At 59.8% G+C, this 21,347-nt stretch overlaps 1 protein-coding gene across 1 annotated transcript in view; it reads right to left on the bottom strand.

The window, feature by feature from the left end:
* Positions 1-21,347, bottom strand: part of ZFR2 (zinc finger RNA binding protein 2) — a 45,301-nt gene that overhangs the window by 13,099 nt on the left and 10,855 nt on the right. Inside the window, 10 exon segments of the mRNA XM_086699526.1 lie at positions 314-446; positions 1,511-1,650; positions 3,318-3,437; positions 4,398-4,549; positions 5,640-5,868; positions 8,003-8,185; positions 10,310-10,560; positions 10,653-10,877; positions 11,339-11,453; positions 12,442-12,637. Of these exon segments, the coding sequence (XP_086555652.1) occupies positions 314-446; positions 1,511-1,650; positions 3,318-3,437; positions 4,398-4,549; positions 5,640-5,868; positions 8,003-8,185; positions 10,310-10,560; positions 10,653-10,877; positions 11,339-11,453; positions 12,442-12,637 (1,744 nt within the window).

Raw genomic sequence — 21,347 nt, 5'->3', positions numbered from 1 at the left:
CCTGGCCCAGCGTGCGTGGACAGATGGACGCTGAGGCTCCAGAGGGAAACGGTGACCGGGGCCCCACAGCTAGGAACGCCTGTGGCTGGTGATGGGACCCACGCCTGGGGCCCCTGTCCGTGACTGGTGATGAGGCTATGGCCCTCAGGCCCTCCAGCTCCCACCCCGGGCACCCTTTGGGGGTCCTCGTTCAAAGTCATGTTCCTCACTCCTAGAAGATTCAGGTCCTTGTAGGGAGGGCCTGAGAACCTCACCCGCCCGTGGGACCTCAACCACGGGAGGCATTTGGCACAAAGACAAGGCCGCCACCCACCAGAGGTGAGCCAGTAGGTGCCCCCGGCCTGCTCGGGAGGGAAGGAGGGGGCTGGTCAGGTGGCGAGGGTCCAAGGTGTTCTTCCTGGGCCTGTGGCCCCTCCTCCAGTCGCCTCCTACACAGATCGTAGCGCCTGTTGGGGGGAAGAGGGGGGACAGGTTGCTCTAAGCAGCCGAGGGTCCCCTGGGCTTGTCACATCAGAGCGATGCTAGGTGAGGTTGGGGCTCCAGGACCTCCAGGGACAGACACAGTAGCCTGATGGGACCCTGGGAGCCCACCTCCAGGATGTGGGTCCTGCACAAATGCCCACCGTATATCAGGGAGAGTGAGGCCAGGCGGGTCGGGAGAACATATGCCAAGGGCAAGAGGCAGGGAATGAAGGACAGCTGCAATGCTGAGTGTGTCCTGGGTCTTGCTCTCCAGCTCAGACGCTGCCTGGACCTTCCGAGCATCAGACACCATGTCAATAATGCTTCGAACCTGCTCCAGAGGGCGAAGGAGGATGTGACAAATGCATGGGTGGTCAGGGGACGTGGAGATTCAGGGGGACACAAGGAACCCTAAGGTTCAGGCAGAGACCAGAGGTCTGGAGTACATAGGAGGTCAGAGGGACACAGATACCAGGGGATCCCGGGGTCAGGGGGATAGAGGTGGTCAGGGGGACATAGGTCAGAGGACACTGGGGTCAGGGGGACACAGGAACTCAGGGGAACTGAGGTCAGGGTGACACAGGAAGTTGGGGGACACAGGAGGTCAGGGGAACTGAGTTCAGGTGACACAGGAGGACGGGGGACACAGGAGGTCAGGGGACACGAGAGGTCAGGGGGACACCAGAGGTCAAGGGACACCAGAGGTCAGGGGACACAGGAGGTCAGAGGGACAATGGAGATCAGGGGACACTGGAGGTCAGGGGACACCGGGGTCAGGGGGACGCCAGAAGTCAGGGGACACTGGGGTCAGGGTTCACGGAGACGCGGGGCGTCCCTGTGAAGTGGGGCCCAGAGCACCTGTCCCGTGGCTGCCGTGGCTGTGCCGTCCTGCGTGTATTACGACATGCTAACGCAGGCCCTGAGCCTGACCATCTCTGCCAAGGGCGGTGTCCCCTGCCCACCTCGCAGGGGTGAGCACCCGGGCCTGGGGCCTGAAAGGGAGCAGAGGGTGTGCGGGAGGGTGAGGCAGCCGGTGGGGCCCGCGCACCTCATCTCGGCGTGCCAGCGCCGCATCCCCTCCAGCCGCTTCCTGCTCAGCTGCCTCTGCCGCCTCAGCCTCTCCTCCAGCAGCTTCCGGGCTCTGGGGCTGGGCGCCACTGCGATCGGAAGGTCAGGGTCCACTTTTTTCTGGAAAGGGCAAGAAGGGCTGTGAGACGGGAGACCTTCTTTAGACGAGGGCCCGAAGCCCAGGGAGCCCACATGGCCTTCTGTGGCCCGACTCGACGCCGCCCAGCTGTGGCCACAAGAGCCCACGCTGCCCAGGGAAGAAGGAAATCAGCAGCACCGCGAGACCCCACGGCCGACCGCTGACCAGTCGCCGCAGAGCCAACCCAAGATGTTTATTTCTTTTTTTTTTTTTTAATTTTTTTTTTCCAACGTTTATTTATTTTTGGGACAGAGAGAGACAGAGCATGAACGGGGGAGGGGCAGAGAGAGAGGGAGACACAGAATCGGAAACAGGCTCCAGGCTCTGAACCATCAGCCCAGAGCCTGACGCGGGGCTCGAACTCCCGGACCGCGAGATCGTGACCTGGCTGAAGTCGGACGCTTAACCGACTGCGCCACCCAGGCGCCCCACCAAGATGTTTATTTCTAATCAAGGTCGCTCGGGGGAAGCGGCATCTGTGTGGAATACAGCAATCCGTGTTTTCCAAAGTATCTCAGATTCCCTCCTCGACTCCGTGTTGAGCGTTTACTTCTATCATCCAGAAAGTGCAGCACCATCTAAGCAGCGTGGGGTGGGAACAGCCCGCATGTCCACCGTGCACGGGAGCGAGGCGCCCACCCCCGCCGCCCTGCGGACAGACCCCGAACACACGACGCTCAGGGAGGGAACCCGACACGAGAGGCCACACGGGTGTGAGTCTGCGTGTGTGAAACGTCCAGAACAGGCTCATCCAGGGACAGGAGGGGACTCGTGGGGGAAACTGTGGGGGCAACTGCTGATAGGGGTGGGCTTCATTTGGGGGTGACGGAGTGTTCTGGAATTACAGAAAGGCGATGGCCACAGCTCTGTGCAGACGCAGCAGCAAAAGCCATGAACCTGTGCGTTCACGTGGGTAAAGCGTGCAGCGTGCGGATAACATCTCAATAAAGCTGCTAAAGAACGGGGAACTAGCCACAAGCCGCTTTTTACATGGGCTGTGCACAGACACGCGCAAGGCCGTGTGCATGCGTGACAAGGCCCGGTGCCCTGCACACCTGAGAGAGGGAGACAGCCGGCAGCCCCTCTGGGTGAGCCCACAGGGCTGAGGGACCCAACAGCCGCCCCCCTTGTGTGGGGAGCGGACCCCCTAACAAGGACCCTGCTGGCGCCAGAAGGCCCTCGGCACCCGGCACCCGGACCCCTTGGAGGCCGGGCTCCCCGAAGATGTGGCTCAGCCTGGACAGCCCGACGCCCCCGTGGCAGTAGCAGCCCCTCGGCCGTGACCTCCCGGCCCCCAGGTGCCCGCTCAGCCCCGAGCCCTGTCTCAGCTGCACGCCAGCTCGGGCTCCCAGCAGAGGCCAGAAGAGACCCCGGCCGGGGCTGGGGACAGGAGGCGGCCTGCGTGAGCCTGTTCTGTGTGCTCCAGGACGCCCTGCAGCATCACTCAGGCACGGTTTTCCCACCACACGTTCCGCATCAAGAGACCACGCGCCATGAGCAAACACAGTTCTGGGTTTTCCTCCCGGCAGCGGGAAACGCCAGGTCTGGATGCCGCTCGAGGGGCCGGGGGGGGGTGGGGGGGGGGGGCTCAGCCTCGGGGGACAAAGGGAGGATGCGGACCCGGCAGGTCCTCCCCAGCCCCTCGCACCTTGTACTGGAGCCGGTGCCGCCGTCCCCTCACGTGCAAGTCCCTGGCGGTGCCGTCGTTGAAACTGCAGTCACACAGCCGGCAGTGGAACCGGATCACCTTGCCCTCGTCGTTACACACCTGTGACACAGAGCTCAGCTGAGTTAGGGCTGCCCCGCAGCGGGTCTGGTCTCTGGGCAGGGTCGCCTCCCGTCACCTCCAGGGCGCCGGGACCTCCTGGGGGTCCCCAGGCGCGCGCGCTGGCTTCCCGCCTGCCAAGTGGGTTTCAGGGTAGCCGGCCTTTCACCAACACGCCCGCCAGTGCCCCGGGCCACCTCTGCCACTGTCCCGCCCCCCTCCTCCTCCCACTGCCCCACCCCCACCCCAGGCAACAGAACCCACGGCCCAGGCCGTCCCCGCAGGGCTCTGGCCTCCGCCCCATGGTGATTTCCACCCATCACAGGCCCCTTCTGTGTTTCCTCAGGCTTTTCAGCACCTTACTATCTCCTAACTGCCCAACCACAGGGCCTCCCGTGGCAGCAATCTATCTGGGTGGTTATTTCTCCAGACAAAACAGAAGATGCTGAATTGGTCAAACAAAAACATCACCCTGAGGACAGAAGAAACACTAATGCTTTCAGCCACGGAGGAGGAGGAGGAGGTGAGGCTGGGACTACGGAAGCGGGGAAGCGGCCGGCCGGGGAGGCGGCTTCCAAGTCTGGTTCTAGAAGGCTGCTGGAGGCAGGCCTTGCAGGGCCACTGCCGGGGCTCTGGGTGTCAGATGCTGGCCACGCAGGGTGCACACCGGCTGCTAAAGCCCGAGAATCGCGTGCCTGCGGGGAGAAGCTTGGCAGGACACAGATCCCCCTTTCTGCCTTCCTCCCAGCGGGAAAAGGCTCAGGAAGTGCCGGTCTGTCTCAGGATCTGAAGCCCAGGGCCCGGGCCTTCCCGCGGGCTTCTCCCGTGGACAGGTGTGTATACCTCAGGTGGAGAGCGGGGCGAGATCTTGAAGTCTGGGCCCTGCCCAGATCCTCTGCCACGGCCCAGTGACAGGGCGGGCGCACACCGATGGCCCCATCACGACGGCTGCCTGGCAGTTACCTCCTCCACGTAGCCTGGGCCCACGGGCTGCACATCACACCTTCCAGAAGCTTCTGCAGAGCCTCCTCCGGTGGGCGGTTCCCCAGACCCATCTGATACGAGGTGTGCCCCTTCGGGGAGTCTGCTGCCTGCTGCCTGCGGCTCGGGGGGCCCTGGAAGGGAGGACTGCACTGCTTACAGCCCACTCCGGCCGGAGACAATGGCTGGCTTCCAGTCCGCCAGTGTGGAGGGTGGACAACATGCAGACCGAGGTCTCCTGCTGCCCAGTCACCCGCATCCCCAGCCCCCGTGACGTCAGTCAGTCAGATCCAGGTCCCGAAAGACCCTTCTGGGCCGGCCCGGGTCGCAGCTGGGCCGCCCACACAGGGTTTGGCGGAAATCCGAACGCATCCACAGAGAGCCCTGTCGCCGCCCCCCCACCCCCCCGCCCAGAGGAGCCCCCAGCCGCTCCAACTCTGCATCCCTCAGGTGACGGAGGACAGAGTTCCAGGTGGACTGGGGACACGGTCAGCCCAGCCCCGTGGGGCAAATTCACCGGGCCTCACAGGGGAGACCCATCTGTTAGCCATGCTGCTTCATGGTTTCACCTTCAGTAGCACGTGGTTACTCAAAACACGGTGCTGCTGAGGCTCAAAGTAAGGTAAGTCCTCCCCCTGCTTCCCGGGTGCAGCAGGGCAGGGGGCGCAGAGCCTGTCGGCCGGACCTGGGTCTGAATCGCATCTGCACCGCGTGTGAGGTGGCCGGGGCCTCGCCTCACCTGTTTTTCCCTCTGCAAACTGGGATCGTGACAAAAGCTACTTTTGGGAGTCGCGGAGGGTAAATCAGGCGGTGGCGTTAAGCAGTCGGTGGAGCGAGGGCATCACACACAGTCCTAGCTACCCGCCCGGCTGGTGCCACCTGGCTGCCTCCACTGCCCAGGCCACGGCGGGTGCGCCCCCACCCAGGGGAGACGGGCTGCAGGTGGAGTGGCAAGGAGCCCCCCTTAACTTCCCGGGACCCACCTAACTCATCAGAGCCCGCTTTGTTCGCCACGAGCACCGGGGCGTGAGAGGCGCTACCACGGTGTGGCCGGAAGGTGCCTGCCTCTCCCCATCCCCGCTCTCCATCCAGAGGCTCGTCCCTCCAGAGTCGGGATGGTGGGCACGCACGCACACAAGTTAAATGGACAAGCGCTTCCTTGAAATCCCAGCGTGAGGAGTGAGTCAGGGCGTGGGTGGCTGGCTGTGACACGCAGACACGTACCCAGGCGCGAGGCCTTCAAAGCCGCCGGTCTCCTGGCCGGCCCTGGCTTGCTCAGGGCATGTGCGCTGGGGCCGGCGGGGGCTGTGGGCTTGGCAGAGGCCGTGGGGGGACTCTCCGCGGTGAGGGGGGCCGGCCTGCTGGCGCCCGCGGCCGTGGCCGAGCTGGAGTTCCCCGGCACAGGTTCTATGGGGGGGATGGGCTTCCCCAGCTTGCTGTGCAGCTTGAAGACCTGGAACAGACCCAGGTCCCCCGTCAGGCCTTCTCTGGGCCTCCGTGGCCTTCCTGAAGAGACGGGAAGAACACCTAGGGGGTGTGCAGGGCTGGGAGCCTACGGAGGGGAGGGCACCGCTCCCACCCCAGTCCCCAGTGACACGCCCCGGGCTCTCCAGCCCCACTCCTTCTAGAAGCTCCTTCCTGCTTCCAGGCCCTACCAGTCCTGCGCAGGCAGGACCTATAACGCGTCAACACCCTGTGCTGCCTAGGCCCACCCCCCTCCAAATGGCACTGGCTCGGGCTGAAAGGGCCATTTTCTGCAACCCCAGCGCCAGCCCCGGGCCCGGCCCGGACGGGACACGGTGTGTGTGGCGAGATGTGTGGCCAGAGGCCACTGCTAAGATGTCCACGGACACTCCACCTTCCTCAGGGATGTGTGGACACATCCACGGACACAGATGCACCCGGGATCCGGTCACACCCCATCCTTGGTGTCCCCCGCCCCGCCCCCCCCCCCCCGTCAAACGTACTTACTGGGAGGACTACCACCTGCCTCTCCCTCCCTCAACTGCCACGTTCACCCCGGGTCTGACGCTCACAGCCCAGACCCGCCCCCGCCCAGAGCTGGCCCTCCCGGACCCGCAGGACAGCCCACCCTTCCGGGGCCCCAGTTCTCCCGCCTGCACCCCTGCGCGGCCAGGCCTGGGCATCCCCTCCCCCCGCTTCCTCCACCCGCTTGCTTCCCCTCCTCCACGGGTCGCTCTTTCCTTTGAGGGGTTTGTGGGTTCCCTCACGCCTTTGAGAGCCTGCCCCGGCCGCGCTGGAGACGAGGCTCTTGAGGAGTGCAGGGGAGAGGACGGGTCCCGCGGCGGGGGGCGGGAGGAGGGCCAGCCGTGAGGGAGGGCACCTGGAGGAGGTTCCCTCCCAACCCTCCTGCTCGGTAACACGCGGCCTGAAGCTGGTTCCCCAGGAACGTCCCCTCCCGCCCTCGGCACACGCCCCCTGTGACCAGAGTCACCTTGCAGGTTACCACCACCACCTGGGAAGGGGGCTGCTTTTCCAGAAGCTCGCTGTGCAGCACGGGAAGAGCAGACCCCCGGGGGAGAGGCAGGTGTGTCCCGACCTTCCCTCAGGTGGGGATCCCATCAAGTCTCTCCATAAGAGGACATACTATGTGCATTCTGAAGGCCGCACAAAAATGCTGATGTTAAGATAGGAATATGGGGCACCTGGGTGGCTCCATCGGTTAAGTGTCCAACTTTGGCTCAGGTCAAGATCTCAGGGTTTGTGAGTTCGAGCCCACATCTGCTGACAGCACAGAGCCTGCTTTGGACCCTCTGTCTCCCTCTCTCTCTGCTCCTCCCCTTCTCTCTCTCTCTCAAAAGTAAAATACAAAAAGCCATAAAATAAATAAAATAGGAATACATATTAAAAGCACTGATGTTAAGTGATTTCATATCACTTAAAACATTGTTATTAAAATTGACATTAAAACTTAGCATTTAAACATTTTTTTTAACGTTTATTTATTTTTGAGACAGAGAGAGACAAAGCATGAACAGGGGAGGGTCAGAGAGAGGGAGACACAGAATCTGAAACAGCTAAAACTTCGCATTTTAGGGGCACCTCTGTGGCTCAGTCAGCTAAGCGTCCACCTTCGGCTCAGGTCATGATCTCACAGCTCGTGGGTTCGGGCCCCGCGTCGGGCTCTGTGCTGACAGCTCGGAGCCTGGAGCCTGCTTGGGATTCTGTGTCTCCGTCTCTCTCTGCCCCCACACCCCCACTCGCACTCTCTCTATCTCTCTCTCCAAAATAAATAAACATGAAAGAAAACTTTTTTTAAACTTAGTGTTTTCATCATATTCGTTTAATTTGACCAGTTTATCTTTAAAAAGCAGAACTTCAAATGGAACACGTGGTTGATCCCCTCAACACACAAATGCTTATTTCCATAAACACGTAAACACACCTACAGCCCAGAAGGTTCCCTCTGGGGTCCGGGTACGAGGCCCGGGCACTGCTCCATGCTGTCGTCCCACAGGCGGGGTGACTTTAATAGCAGGGAGCTATAAGCTCCTTGCCTTTGGCGGCCGCCCCCTCCAACCCCTCGGCCGTGGTGCCACCGGGCTGTCGCCTGGGAGGACTCCTACCTTCTGGTGCTTGGCCCCCCGGATGTGAGCGGCGTAGGCGTCTGCCCCAGTGCAGGACACGGCGCACAGGCCACAGCGCAGCTGTGTCTGCGCCCTGCTCGGGCTGCCGTCAGGCCGGGTGCCCATCTTCTGAGCCGCCTGTTTCTTCCTGTGCTTCTGCCCTTCCAGGTGCTCGACGTAGGTCTGCAGGCAGAGAGGGAGAGCGGCCTGAGGGGCGTGTGTGCGGTTCACTCGTGGGGGAGGCGGGGGCCTGTGGCCCCCCTCCCCGTCCACCGGCCACGAAGCCACTTTATTAAACCCCGTCAACAGGCTCAGAAGCTCAGGCTGAAAAACGTAAGGTTTCTTTTTCTTTCTCTTATCTGAAAATCAATAAGCAAGTGTCCTTGAAGAAACACACACGTGGTTTCAGAGGCTTCTCCGAAGGAAAACTCTGGCTGCGCAGCATCTGACCTCGGAAACCACTCAAGGACACACACGACCGAAGCAGCAAGGGCACGTTTCCTCGTTGGAGTGCGGCTACGAGGGGTCCACGCGAGGGAGGCTGCCAGGACTCACAGGCCTGAGCCCAAAGGATCTGGCAGCGTCCGGCAAGTGACCGGACTCCTCCCTGGGAATCCTGAGGACAAGGCCGGCCGCAGCGAACACCCCCAGAGTGGGCCCGCTAAACCAACGCGCTCTGACCATGCCAAGGGTCAGCATGCCCTGCAGGGAAGAGATCTCGGGGAAACCCACACGGGCTGGTTCGGGGGCAGGTGGGAAGCGGGGACAGGAGCAGGAGGGGACACTCTCCGGAACACAGGAAACCTGTGAGCATTTACCCAAGCAACAGCAGGTGCGCACGCACATGTGCACACGCGCGCGCACACACACACACACACGGTGAAAGCCTTGGGGCAGAGAAGAGTCTAGAAGGACAGAGCCCACGGAGCTGCAGCAAGTATGGCAGCTCCGGCCTGCGATCCCCACGCACCACCCTAGTTAAGCCCCGCGGCTGCCCACAACCCGGGTCTGACCTCTAGCTCCATCGCCATGGCAAGTGCGAGCTCCTGCGTGCCCGGCCCCCCCTGAGCCCCTGGCCTTCCCCTGACACGGGGAGGCGGTGATGCTGCAGTGGAAGGATAGAACGGCCGGCAGAACACGCTGCAGAGCTCCGAGCTCAAAGCAACAGGACGCGTTTGCAGTGGCCGTGCGGCTACCGGACTCCTCGCCGTAAACGCGTGCGTCGTGTGCGAAGAGAGACAGGGAGACAAAGCAGGGAGGAGTGCTGGGAGAGGTCCCTGTGCCCCTGGCTGCACGGTCACCTGGGCCGCCCCAGGGGACAGAGGCTACGGACACGGACGCCCGGACAGGCACCAGTACTGCCCGGGCCGCGGGAGGCCAGCTGACGGAGCTCCGTGCACAAGGTGATGGAGTGGCGGGCGGGGCGGGGAAGGGCCAACTCAGGAGCCCGACGTGGCTGCGGAGGCGGGAGCCGGCCCAGGTGACAAGGTCACACTGAACAAAATGCACGCGCACGTGCAGGTGAGGACAAGCACAAAGAGAGTGCCGTGGGGGCGCCCGGGGGGGCCCGGTCGGTTCAGCGTCCGACTCTTGATTTCGGCTCAGGTCACGATCTCACGGTTCTGGAGTTCGAGCCCCACGTTGGGCTCCGTGCTGACAGCGTGGAGCCTGCTTGGGATTCTCTCCGCTAGTCTCTCATGAACTCTCTCTCTCTCTCTCTCTCCCTCTCTCTTGTTCCTGCACACGTGCACACACGCTCTCTCAAAATAAACTTAAAAATAAATAAAAAGAAGACAAAATTAGCGCATTGTCCTCTGTCAAGATGGAGCCCTGGCATCTGACGACCTTTCCAGAGCGCCAGCCGGGTTATCTGTGAGCAGGGCCGGGGGGCGTCCCTCTTAGAAAACAGCACACACACACGCACACACAACACACACGCACACGCGCACAGAGCACACACACCCTTGCTCTCGTCCACCAGGCACCCTGCTCTAGGTGCACCTTTGCTCGAGCAGCCCTGCAACGAGGGTGCACCCCCCCCCAGGCGTCTCGGAACTGCCCCTGCTGCACCCATGGCTGCTCGCAGGAGGGGGTGCTGCCTGCCTCTGCCCGTGCTCCCGCCGCCAGCGGTCAGCGCTGCGCCTCCCTCGTGTCCTCCACAAGCGCGCCGGAAAGGTAGTTCTGATGTGCCCGTGTCACTGCCAGTTCCGGAACAGGACACCCCTGACGTGTGGCTACCCGAGGCGGCAGGACGGTCCCCAGGAAGGTCCCCAGGGTCTGCTCGGCGGGGGGTGGAGGGCAGCTGACCTGGGGGCCGGCGCAGCTGATCTTGCAGACGTCACAGTAGTGAAGCAGGGGCTGCCTGGGGCCACCCTTGGGCTTCGGGGGCTTTCTGGCCAGGCTGCCGGCAGAACCGGCCCTGGGGCTGTTCCCGGGGCCGCCCCACAGGGAGCCCATGGGCTCTGGGGGTGGAGGGGGCGGCCGGGGGGGCGGCGGTGAGGGGCGGTGAGGACCGGTTGCCGAGCGCTCGGCCAGGTCACAGCTCGGGTGGCTCGGTCCTAGGAAGCAGAGAGAAAACCCAGACGGGGCGCCGGGTTGGCTGTGGTGCCTCTTCAGGAACGGCCTGTGCACACACGGAAATGCGCCCTACCTGCGTCCAGGGCAGACGTGGGGCTGTAGGAGGTCGGGGTGTAGGAAGGCAGGGTGGAGACGGAGGCCGCGGGCCGAGCGCTGGCAGCCGGCAGACAGGTGTCGTTCTCCGTGCAGCTCAGGGCCAGGGTGCTGACTGGCTGTCCTGCGCTAGCGGTGGCCGCCTGCTGCAGGGGCTGCGCTTGGCCGTACCCACCGCCGGGCCAGACATGCGTTCCTTTAGTCCCTGAGGGCAAACAAAACCTCTCTGCAAAGCCACCCCTCTGCCCCCAACCTCCCCCCTCCCAGCAGTGGGAATCCTGGCCCCCCGTAGCCGTGGCAACGGGCCTCTCCCTCTGCTTAGAACCAGCATGGTCCCAGGTGCTACTGGCCTCGAACTTCCTGGAAGTCTCATCTGCAGCTGGAGGCCAGGGCCCCGGCCTCTCCCACCCCTCAAGTCCAAGTCCTCAGCAGAACCCCCCTCCTTCCAGATCTCCTTCCAGTTCCGTCTCTCTGCCTCTCTTTCCTTCTCTCCCTCTCTCTCCTACACGGGCCCGGCCCTAGTTGAGACTTCGGCGCATATCTGAGAAGGCAGCCCTGACAGTCACACAACCCAGCCTGGACCTCCTACGAATTGGGCAAGTTTAAAATGTGGCTGCGCGGCGGCTGCTCCCACAGTGAAGCCGGCAGCCCCTTACAGAGGCCCACCTGGCTGGCACGGCACGGCCGAGGCCGGGAGCCGAGGCTGGCTGGCAGCGGGCAGGGGATCCTGTTTGTTCTCGTAGCTGCCGGCATCCGTCGCTGGTTCGCGGCTGTAACCGTCCTGCGAGGGGGTTACCCCGGAGAGACACGGAGCAGGGAGAGGGCCCCTCAGGGCAGGGGCAAGGCGTGCCCTCGCCGGCCCTGCACGCGGCTCGGCTCACGTTCACAGTTCCTGAGCTCCGACTCTGACAGGCCGGTTCAGGAGCTGGGGACGCAGCGACCAGCGAGCTGGACGTGGCCGCTCTCGTGGAAATGTTGACGTGTGAGGGCAGAAGCGCTGTGGGCAATGCCCAGCCTGAGACAGCTTGCACGGGAGCAGCGCAGGGAGGGTGATACGTGAGGACGTGGGGACAGGGTTCCCCGCAGGGTCAGGACACAGAGGCCCCCACGTGGAGCCAGCTGGTGGGCTTGCAGAAGACGGAGGCGGTCAGAGCAGGGGACTAGGGGCTGGGGTGACAGCTGGGGCCAGGGACTCGGGGAGGGTCTGGGTGACGTGCAAAGGAGCCTTCGGGTCGTCACGTGGAACAGGACCACAGGCAGGTGAGCGTGAAAGCGGGGGTCAGGAGTGGGCCCTGGGGACAGGCAGGAGTTCGGGGGATGGGCTGCGGGGAGATGCCTCAGAGGCCCTGGGGAAGCAAAGGCAAGGGACAGAGGAAGAGGGCGGAGCCGAACAGAGCGAGCTCTGCCAGCAGGGCGGCCCGTGGTGCCGTTTGCTGATGTTAGAGGGGACGAGCGGTGGGCGGCAGAGGCCCGGGGGTCTGGACCACGTCCGGCACGGGACATGCCAGCAGTTCCGAGCGGAGACACGCAGCGGCTGGATGTCCAGGCCCAGAGAAGGGGTCGGGAAGATGGCAGCAGCAGCACCAGAAGTGCCAGATGAGCTCACGATCGTCCCCGGCTCCCGGTCACAGGCAGGGACAGGAGCGCGGGGAAGGGACGTCTGTGCGCCCGTCTGTCTGCTAGTGAGGGCCACCCGCTGCACGCTCCCACTCAACGCTACCCGCGGCTTCAAAGATGAGGTGCCAGTGAGAGAGAGGCCGGGCTGGTACCTGGTAGGAGGGAGCGGTGCTGGGCGCTGGGGCAGGCTCCGGGGGCCAGCTGGTGCAGGGCTGGTACCCGCCACACCCCGCCACGCTGACAGGCCCGGGGGGCTGGGCGGCCGCGGGAAACGTCGGGGTCGCAGCAGGTCCCGGGGCGAGGCTGGCTCCGGTGGCGGGGAGGGGAAAAGCCATCGGAGGCTGGGCGCTGGAACCACAGATAAACACAGGAGCCGGCTGCATCACGGAGTTCTGGGAACGCCTTCGTGGAAGCTCGTAAGTTCCGTCAGACCCTGAACGTCGGCTGCTCGGGATGCCGACAGTAATTCTGTACTTTCTCTACCTACTAGCCTTTGTTAAGACCTTGCTAAGAGAGCAGACTTGGTTTTAAGCACTTTTTACGAATTACCACAATGTCATTAACACCTCTGTGCGTTGGGGACCCTCCTTGCCCCCGTTTTACAGGTGAGGAAAACCGAGGCACTGCAAGTGACAAAGTCAGGGCCTGAGCCCACTGGTTGACTTCTCGGCTCATCTGTGCGGGCAGCAAGCTTTATCTGGACATCGACATTCTTCTGACAAAGCTAGACTTGAATGGTATTTTGTAACCAAGGAGCCGATGGATCCCCCAATTATTGAGATACGGAAAATCAGTTAACATGAAACTAAAAACTCTTAGTCACGAGAATGAGTTTCACTGCCAGCTTGCTCTGCAGGAAGCACAGCGCTGAGGCCTTTGTCCACACCACCTCACTCTCCCCTTCCTGCCATTGAGAAGGCGCCACTGTGACCACCTGTCCCATTTCTGAATGAGGAACCTCTGAGGACCAGTGACACAGGTCAAGTGCTCGATCCAGACCCAGATCTCTGTGACCCAAGCGCCCCCATCTGCTAAACGTCATCCTCAAAGGTAACAGTCCGTTTGTCTTAGAGGAGCAGCATCAGAGGTTTTAGCCAACGCCAGTGTGGATCACAGAAGGAAGTTGCCGCAAAGCCAGCCGGGGATGAGGCAAGGCGCGTGTGTGTGTGTGTGCATGTGCGTGTGCCCCGGGGCAGGGGGTCCCAAGGACAGAGGCACCGCGGCCAGCACTGCTCGAGCCCCTGGTACTTCCGCACACATTCTGGACCAAAGCCAGGCATGCGGTGACGGCGCCTGTCCCTCTAAGTGGCTTGCTGCCCAGCTGGGACGACACACAGAGCGCCCTCCAGGCCGCGCAGAATGCTGAGCGTCAACCACTCAGAGTAAAGTGCAAAGGTTCCTCGCGGGAGCTGGGCGCCAGCGGAGCCTGGCGCGTCACCCCCATCAGGCACCCGCCCTCTCCTCACTGGCATCCTGGCAGCCGGAGGGGTCCTCTCACAGCGCCCCCCCGCATCCCCTCCTGTCAGATGTCACCTCCTCCAACAAGCCCTCCCCGAGTCAGTCTAGGACGGTGGCAGTACTCTGTCCCCTCGCCCTGCTGGGGTTTTCTTCCCAGTGCCACCCGATCGCCTCTGTCCCTCCCCCGCAGGAACAGCAGCATGTCCCAAGGTCTCTCCCAGCACAGCAACAGCATCGGACACATGGCAGGTGCTCAGTAAATACAGACGCGGAGCGTGAGCTTACAGGCGTCCCCCGGGGCACGTGTGTGGGAAACAGGCAGGTGGGGGCGGCCCCTGCGGCTCCCACCTACAGCACGCTTCTAGATTCGATTGGAGGCAGTGTCCTGGACCCTCCGGTGCCCCGCGGGCCACTCCCAAGCGCAACGCCACTGTCCAAACAACTCGAAATCCGCAGCTCTACAGCAAAAGTAAAACCCAGCTGGAAGCCAACCCTCCAAGGTAACCCCTTGTTTTCGTCTCTCCCGGGAAAGCAGCAGCACCCTACCCATTAGGAGGAACGTTTCGGTTCAAGTCAGCCACTTGTGAGATTTTTGCTTCTCAGCCTACCGTTTTACAGACTTTCTTGGTCCAAAAGCAGATCGAGTGGATGCCTGACCGGCTCTCTGAATCCCCTCAGTGCCGAGACTTCTTTATCACAAAACGTTTCAAAGAACGCGGTGCACGCCGCTGAGGTGTAATAAGCCTTGCTATTTTGCCACATTTGCTTCCAAGTTTCTTTCAACAGCGAGAACTCAATCCCCTCCATCAGACCCCCTTCCCTCCCTGCCGGGACTGGCCATGATCTTTGTGCTTTTGCCACATTCGAATTGAGTCTTCATACAGCACTGTCGCTTTCCAATGTTATGCTGTGTGTAAAGCTACGTCCTCATTACTCATCTGACCCTGCAACCTGCCTCCCCCACCCCCAACCCCCCCCCCCAGGCCGTCTGGAAGGAACCTGGATGGAGACCAACACCTGTGCTTCCTTTTTTTTTTTTTTTAATAAAATGTTTTATTTATTTTTGACAGAGAGAGAGACAGAGCATGAGCAGGGAGGGGCAGAGAGAGAGGGAGACACAGAATCCGAAGCAGGCTCCAGGCTCCGAGCTGTCGGCACAGAGCCCGACGCGGGGCTCGAACCCAGAAATGGTGAGATCATGACCTGAGCCGAAGTCGGCCGCTTAACCGACTGAGCCACCCAGGCGCCCCAAATGTAGTTTAATTTTAATTAATTTGGGGTTTGAGAGCCATACGTGGCTAGTGGCTACCATGGTGGAAGGCACAGATACAGAACATCTCCTTCATCACGGAAACTCTGATGGGGCAATGCTGCATTAGAAGGCCCCACCCAGGGGCTCAGTCAGTTGAGTGTTCAATTTTAGCTCAGATCATGATCTCACGGCTCATGGGTTCGAGCCCCACGTCGGGCTCTGGGCTGATAGCATGGAGCCTGTTCGGGATTCTCTGTCTCACTCTCTCCACCCCTCCCCTGCTTGCACTCTTTCTCAAAAATAAATAGACGCTAAAAAAATGTTTAAAAAAAGAAGGTCCCACACATCACAAACGCACACACCTTTACTAAGCACACAGGCATCTCTGTCCCCACCTGCTTTTGTGACTAACCCGGTTCAGGCCCTGGGGAGACCATTCTCCCCACCTCTTGCTCTATGACATGAAAGGAAAATATGGCCTACACACACACACAACAGAATATGATCCAGTCTCCGCAAGGAAGGACGTCCTGCCACCTGCCACCATGTGGACAGACCGTGAGGACACTGTGCACGGTGACAGAAGCCAGACACAGAAGGACATGTCCTGCATGACCCCACTCACAGGAAGTTCCTAGAGGAGTCCTGTCCACAGAGACAGACAGTAGACGGTGGGAGCCCCTGGGGTGGGGGGCAGCAGGGGGCAGGGAGAGTCAGCGCTTCGTGGGAACAGAGTCCCGGTTTGGGGAGATGGAAAGTTCTGGAGCCGGGTGGTGGGGGTGGCTGCACGACAGTGTGTGTGTGCCTGATGCCTCTGGGCTGTGCACTCAGAGATGGTGAGCTTTATGTTGTATTTATCTCGCTACAACAGTAAGAAAAAACAAAGTCATGAGCACTAGCAGTCATTCCCCATCTCGACCCACATGTTTTCCTAATGTTAATAAAAATTTTTAATATTTTAAGAAACTTTTTAGAAACACATGAAAAATAACGTTGCTTTCTCCACGTTTTACACTCACTCAGCATCTCTGGTGAAAATACACCTGTTTTGTACCTTTGGGCTTTACCCACATCTCCTGGATAGATCCTTACCTCAGCCTTTCTCCATTGGGGTTCCAGCAGAAATGAAGGCCTCACGCCCCCGGGCACCCATGTGGGTAAGAATGCACACCCCTCTGAGGATCCGTCCCTGCGGGGACTCAGGCTCTGGACGCCATCACGTCATGTGCTCTGCAGTCCAGAGGCAGAAGCCTGACGGGAAAGCGGCCGTGTTCCTTTGCCACGGCTGCCGTTACGGAGGGCCAGCGACACAGTGGCTCCAACACCAGATATTCATCGTCCCACAATTTTACAGGCTGGAGGTCCAAGACGGAGGAGTTGGCAGGTTTGGTTCCTTCCGAGGTATCTCTCCCGAGCGTGCAGACACCGTCTTTTCCCCCGTCCTCACACGGTCGTCCCTCCGTGGGTGTCTGTGTCCTCGCCTCCTCTTACAAGGACAGCAGTCAGACCGGATCAGGGCCCACGTTTGCGACCGCATTTTGACCGAATCACCCCTTTAAGGACCCTCATCTGCAAATACAGTCACATCTGAGTGGGATCTTGGGGTTTAGGACTTCAAGAGATAAACTTTAGGGGGACACAAGTCAGCCCATCCATGACAGCTGCTTCAGGGCATTTCCGTAACAAAACTCGAAAGGACGTGAAAATCTTGATTACTGCAAACATCATTCATGCTGAAACTGAGGCACCTAAGAGAAATTTCACAGAATATAGAATCATTTCTGAATTAGTATGTCTTCATCTTATTTAAGACATCCAGGCAGCACTAGCCCATCAACAGCATGCCGGCACGCGCAAGAAGAAATAAACTCAGTCATCTCTGGTGTTCCGCCAGCCACAAAACCCTTAGCCTCTCTGTTGTTGTTGCTAGAAAGGTATGTTTGTCAGGGTAGGTAGGATAAACATACCGTATGTAACTTTTTGCCAGCTTGGTTTGTAACGTTGCAATATTGAGACATCTGGCGTGCAGGCTTCCGTTCACTTCACGCTCTCCTCCCGGGGCCTCCCAAACTTCAAGGCTGATTACCTACTTGTCTGAATACGTCACAGCTCACCTGCCTCTCTTCCCGTTGGTAGATATTTATATTACGTGTTAGTTACGAATCGCTGAGTCAAAAATTATCCCCAGTGATGTGGTTTCAAACAGTAATATCTGTCTTCACGGTGTCTGTGGGCCAGGAATTCGGGACTGGCGTGGCTGGGCTCCAGCTCACCGACCTTAGGAGGTTGCCAACTAGACGCTGGCTGGGACGACATCACTGAAGGCATGGCCGGGGCAGCGGGCTGTGCGTCTGGGATGTTCCCTCACGCGGTTGGCAGTTAGGTGCTGGCTGTTTGCGAGAGGCCTTGGATCCTCCCGTGCGGGCCTTCCCAGCACTGTGTTCTTACAATGTGGCTACTGGCTTCCGCCAGAGAGAAAACCGAGACGCCAGGGGTGGGGGCGCCCAGGCCGAAACTGGACTTGTCATGGCCCAGCCTCAGAAGTGGATCACACGGCCGAACTCTTGCCACACTCCGCTGGTGAGAAGTGAATCACCGCATCTAACCCACACTCCGGGGCAGAGGGTCAGGCCCTGACTTTTGACGGGAGGAGCATCAGAGAGTTCACGGGCATCTCTTTAAACCACCAAACGTTATTTCCAACGTCTCTGTGCTAAAGCAATGCTGCAAGGTATGTTCCACGGACCTTCTCCATGTGTCTTCTTGTGCCGGCTTCCTGTCCAGCCCGGGTCCCACACCACCTGCCCCCTAGCCCAGCCTACAGAATGGGGCCAGGATGGCTGCCCTAGACCCACCCGTGTCCTTGCTTAACTGTAATGACTTCGTTAGAGGCCCTACCTCCAAATACACTCGCATGGGGGGCTGGGCTTCATATGAGTTGGGCGGGGGCGGGAGGGGGGCACAGTTCAGCCTATAGCACCACCTGAGCGTCCTAAAACAGGACAAATCTCGTGATGAGATTTTCTTGGTGACTCCTAATTGCTTACTGCATAAAACCCAGATTCGGCCTCACATCTGAGAGCCCCGAGCTCACCGTCCAGCCTCCTGTCACCCCACACATCCTCTGTCCCTCAGGACACAGGACAGTTTTCCTGTCAGCCCCTGTGTGCCTCTCCCATTTCGTTGTCCACACCTGGCCCTTCTCTCGGCCTGGTGGGCTGCATCCAAGCCCCACCCACCCAAATCCCAGTCACCCTTCCCTGCAAGGCCTCTTCTGGCCTTGGGAGAGGCCGGGGTCGGGGGGGCAGTGGGGGGGTTCCCACTGATGGCCGGGCGGCTGGCACACCCACCCTTCCTCCTTCGGGGCTCTACAAACACTTAAAGTGGGGCTGTGCAGAGCAGTCAAGGGTAGTAAATGTTTGGTGACAAAGATCAAAGTGCTGGCTGTGACCCAGAAAGGGAACACTAGGCCCGCCTTATCCTGAACAACCCACGACACCATGAGGACAGCTGTTGGCGTTTATGGTCTGAGAGGATGGAGTGCCACCTTGCTTTTATGTAGCGAAGCGAGCCCCGCAAAGAAGTGGGAGCGTGGGGTGCCCCGTCGGACTCAGGGAGGGCGCACGCATCTCACACCCACTGTCAGGAGAAACCCGGCAGAGCCCAGGTGGAGAGCTACAGGGAGAAAGGAGAGGGTTTTAAGCAAGGTCTGACAAGCGACAGCCACATCTGCCCACTGCCTGCTTCTGTGTGGCCCACAGCAGAGTGGTTTTCCCGGTTTTAAATGGCTGGAGAAAAAGCGAAAGGAGTGACAATCACGTGAAATTCACATTTGAGTCGAAACCTGAAGTTCCAATGGCACACGGCCGCACCCACTTGTTCGCGTCCTGTCCTGCAGTGGCTAGACACCAGCAGCTGCCACGGACACGGTGCAGCCCGGAACGGGGACTGACTCTTTGCGTCCCAGAATTCGGACGTGGAAACCCCGCCCCTCCGTGCGACAGCGTGAGAGGCAGGGCCTTTGGAGGATTCAGATTGGATGGCGTCATGAGGTTGGAGCCCTCGTGAGTGCCCTGGAGTCACAGGGGAGACCGCTTCCCCGTCGCTGGCTCCCTGGCCTCAGACGCCAGCCTCCACAAGCGGGGGATGCGTTCCCACTGCTTTACAGGCGCCACCCCTCCCCCTCCATGGTGCTTTGTTACAGCAGCCTGAACTCAGATACACGGAAAGCTGGAAGTGTTTACTCTCTGGCCATTTACTCAAAAGGTTTGCCGCTTCCTGGCTTCAAACAGCAATTGCTTGGGGCACCGGGGTGGCTCAGTCGGAGAAGCGGAGAAGCGTATGACTTCAGCTCGCATCACGATCTCGTACCTTTTGAGTTCGAGCCCAGCATCGGGCTCTGTGCGGACAGCTCAGGGCCTGGAGCCTGCTGCAGATTCTGGGTCTCTGCCTCGCTCTCTGCCTCTCCCCCTACTTGTGCTCTCTCTCTCTCTTTCAAAAATAAACATTCAAAAAAAAAATTTTTTTTTTAAACAGCAATCGCTTATTTCACTTGTGACTGCGTAGGCTGGGCCGCCTTGCATCTGAGGTCAGCGGCAGGCAGGCAGGCTACTCCTAGAGGGCGGCTGGCTATCGGATGGACACCGTGGCTCCTCCACCTCCAGGGCCAGCCTTGGGTCCTTCGTGCGGCAGCGTTCCCGAGGTGGCAGGGACCTGGGCAAAGGTTCTAGAGGCCAAAGTCCAAGACCGAGGTGCTGGCAGGTTCCATGTCTGGTGAGGGACGGTGTGCTGGGTCACGCCACACACTGCCATCTTCTTACTGTGTCCTCACGTGGAGGGTGGGGCGAGGGCACTCATCCCATTCATGGGGGCTGCACCCTCATGACCTAACCCCTCCCCAGAGGCCCCACCTCCTAATACCATCACCCTGGGAAGTAGGTTTCAGTTCAGAAGTTGGAGGCGGGGGGGTCAACCACGGCTGTATCACTCCCACTGCTGTCTGTTAACAAGACAAGGCACAAGGAAGCCCAGGTTCAAGGGCCAGGGAGCCCAACGTCATTTCTAGATGGGACGAGCTGCCAGGTCATGGCGGACAAGTGAGGACGTGAGAAGGAATGAAGGACAGGGACATTTTGGCAGCCAATCTGCCACACTTAGGAGACCAGTGAGCAGGAACACAGCTCACGGGAAAGAACCTCCACAGGCCCGGCCCGTAGGGAAGCCGAAATCCAGAGGAAGGGCCCTCCCCTGGGGTGATGCCACCCTAGGGAAGGTGGAGTGATGCTGGGGACACCTGAGGCTGTCACGACCGGGGGTGCTCTTGGCACGAAGTGAGATGCCAGGGAGGCTGCTCCACACCCCACAGTGCCCACCCCAGAGTGACCACCCCGATGTCAAAAGCGCTGCTGGGAAATTCAGACCCGCAAAAACGGGTGAGGACACCACAGCTTGGGGACTGGCGACTGCCTAGCACTTGGGCAGAAAAGCAGCCAACGGGGCAGCAGACACTTGCCTCTCCCACCCAGACCCTTGCCACGGGTCCAAAGGAAGAGCACCCCACACTCCTCAGGCTCCCCTTCATGGAAGGCCTTTGGTCATCTCATCCTCTCCCAAGTTCTAACAGCTTTTTTTCTGGCTCCTTTTAAGAAGCCGGCGAAGCTGGGCCTTCCTCCCCTGTGGTTCCTTGGAAATGGCATTGTGCCTGCGATCCCCTGGGCTTCACGGGCCCCAGTTAAGAGTCCCTGCTGGGACGGGTGCACCAAAAAGCAGTCGTCGGGGTGAAGTGGCAAATTTTACGTGGGCCTGTGTGATGTGGCATGTCCCCCTGTCTCGGGAATTGTTTTTTTTTCTCTCTTTTTTCTGCCATGTGTGTGTGTGGTATTTTTTTTTAATTTATTATTTTTTTAATTTACATCCAAGTTAGTTAGCATATAGTACAACAATGATTTCAGGAGTAAATCCCTTAATGTGCCTTATCCATTTAACCCATCCCCCCTCCCATAACCCCTCCTGTTTGTTTTTCATATTTAAGAGTCTCTTATGTTTTGTCCCCTTCCCTGTTTTTACATTATTTTTGTTTCCCGTCCCTTATGTTCATCTGTTTTGTCTCTTAAAGTCCTCATGAGTGAAGTCATGTGAATTCTGTCTTTCTCTGACTAATTTCACTTAGCATAATACCCTCCAGTTCCATCCACATAGTTGCAAATGGCAAGATTTCATTCTTTTGATTGCCGAGTAATACTCCATTGTGTGTGTGTGTGTGTGTGTGTGTATGTATGTGTATATATATATATATATATATATATATATATATATATACACACCACATCTTCTTTATCCATTCATCCA

The sequence above is a fragment of the Puma concolor genome, chromosome A2, assembly GCF_028749965.1.
Source record: "Puma concolor isolate L17-30 chromosome A2, mPumCon1.1.hap2, whole genome shotgun sequence".
Classification (NCBI taxonomy): Eukaryota; Metazoa; Chordata; class Mammalia; order Carnivora; family Felidae; genus Puma; species Puma concolor.
This window is presented reverse-complemented; position numbering and strand designations above follow the sequence as displayed.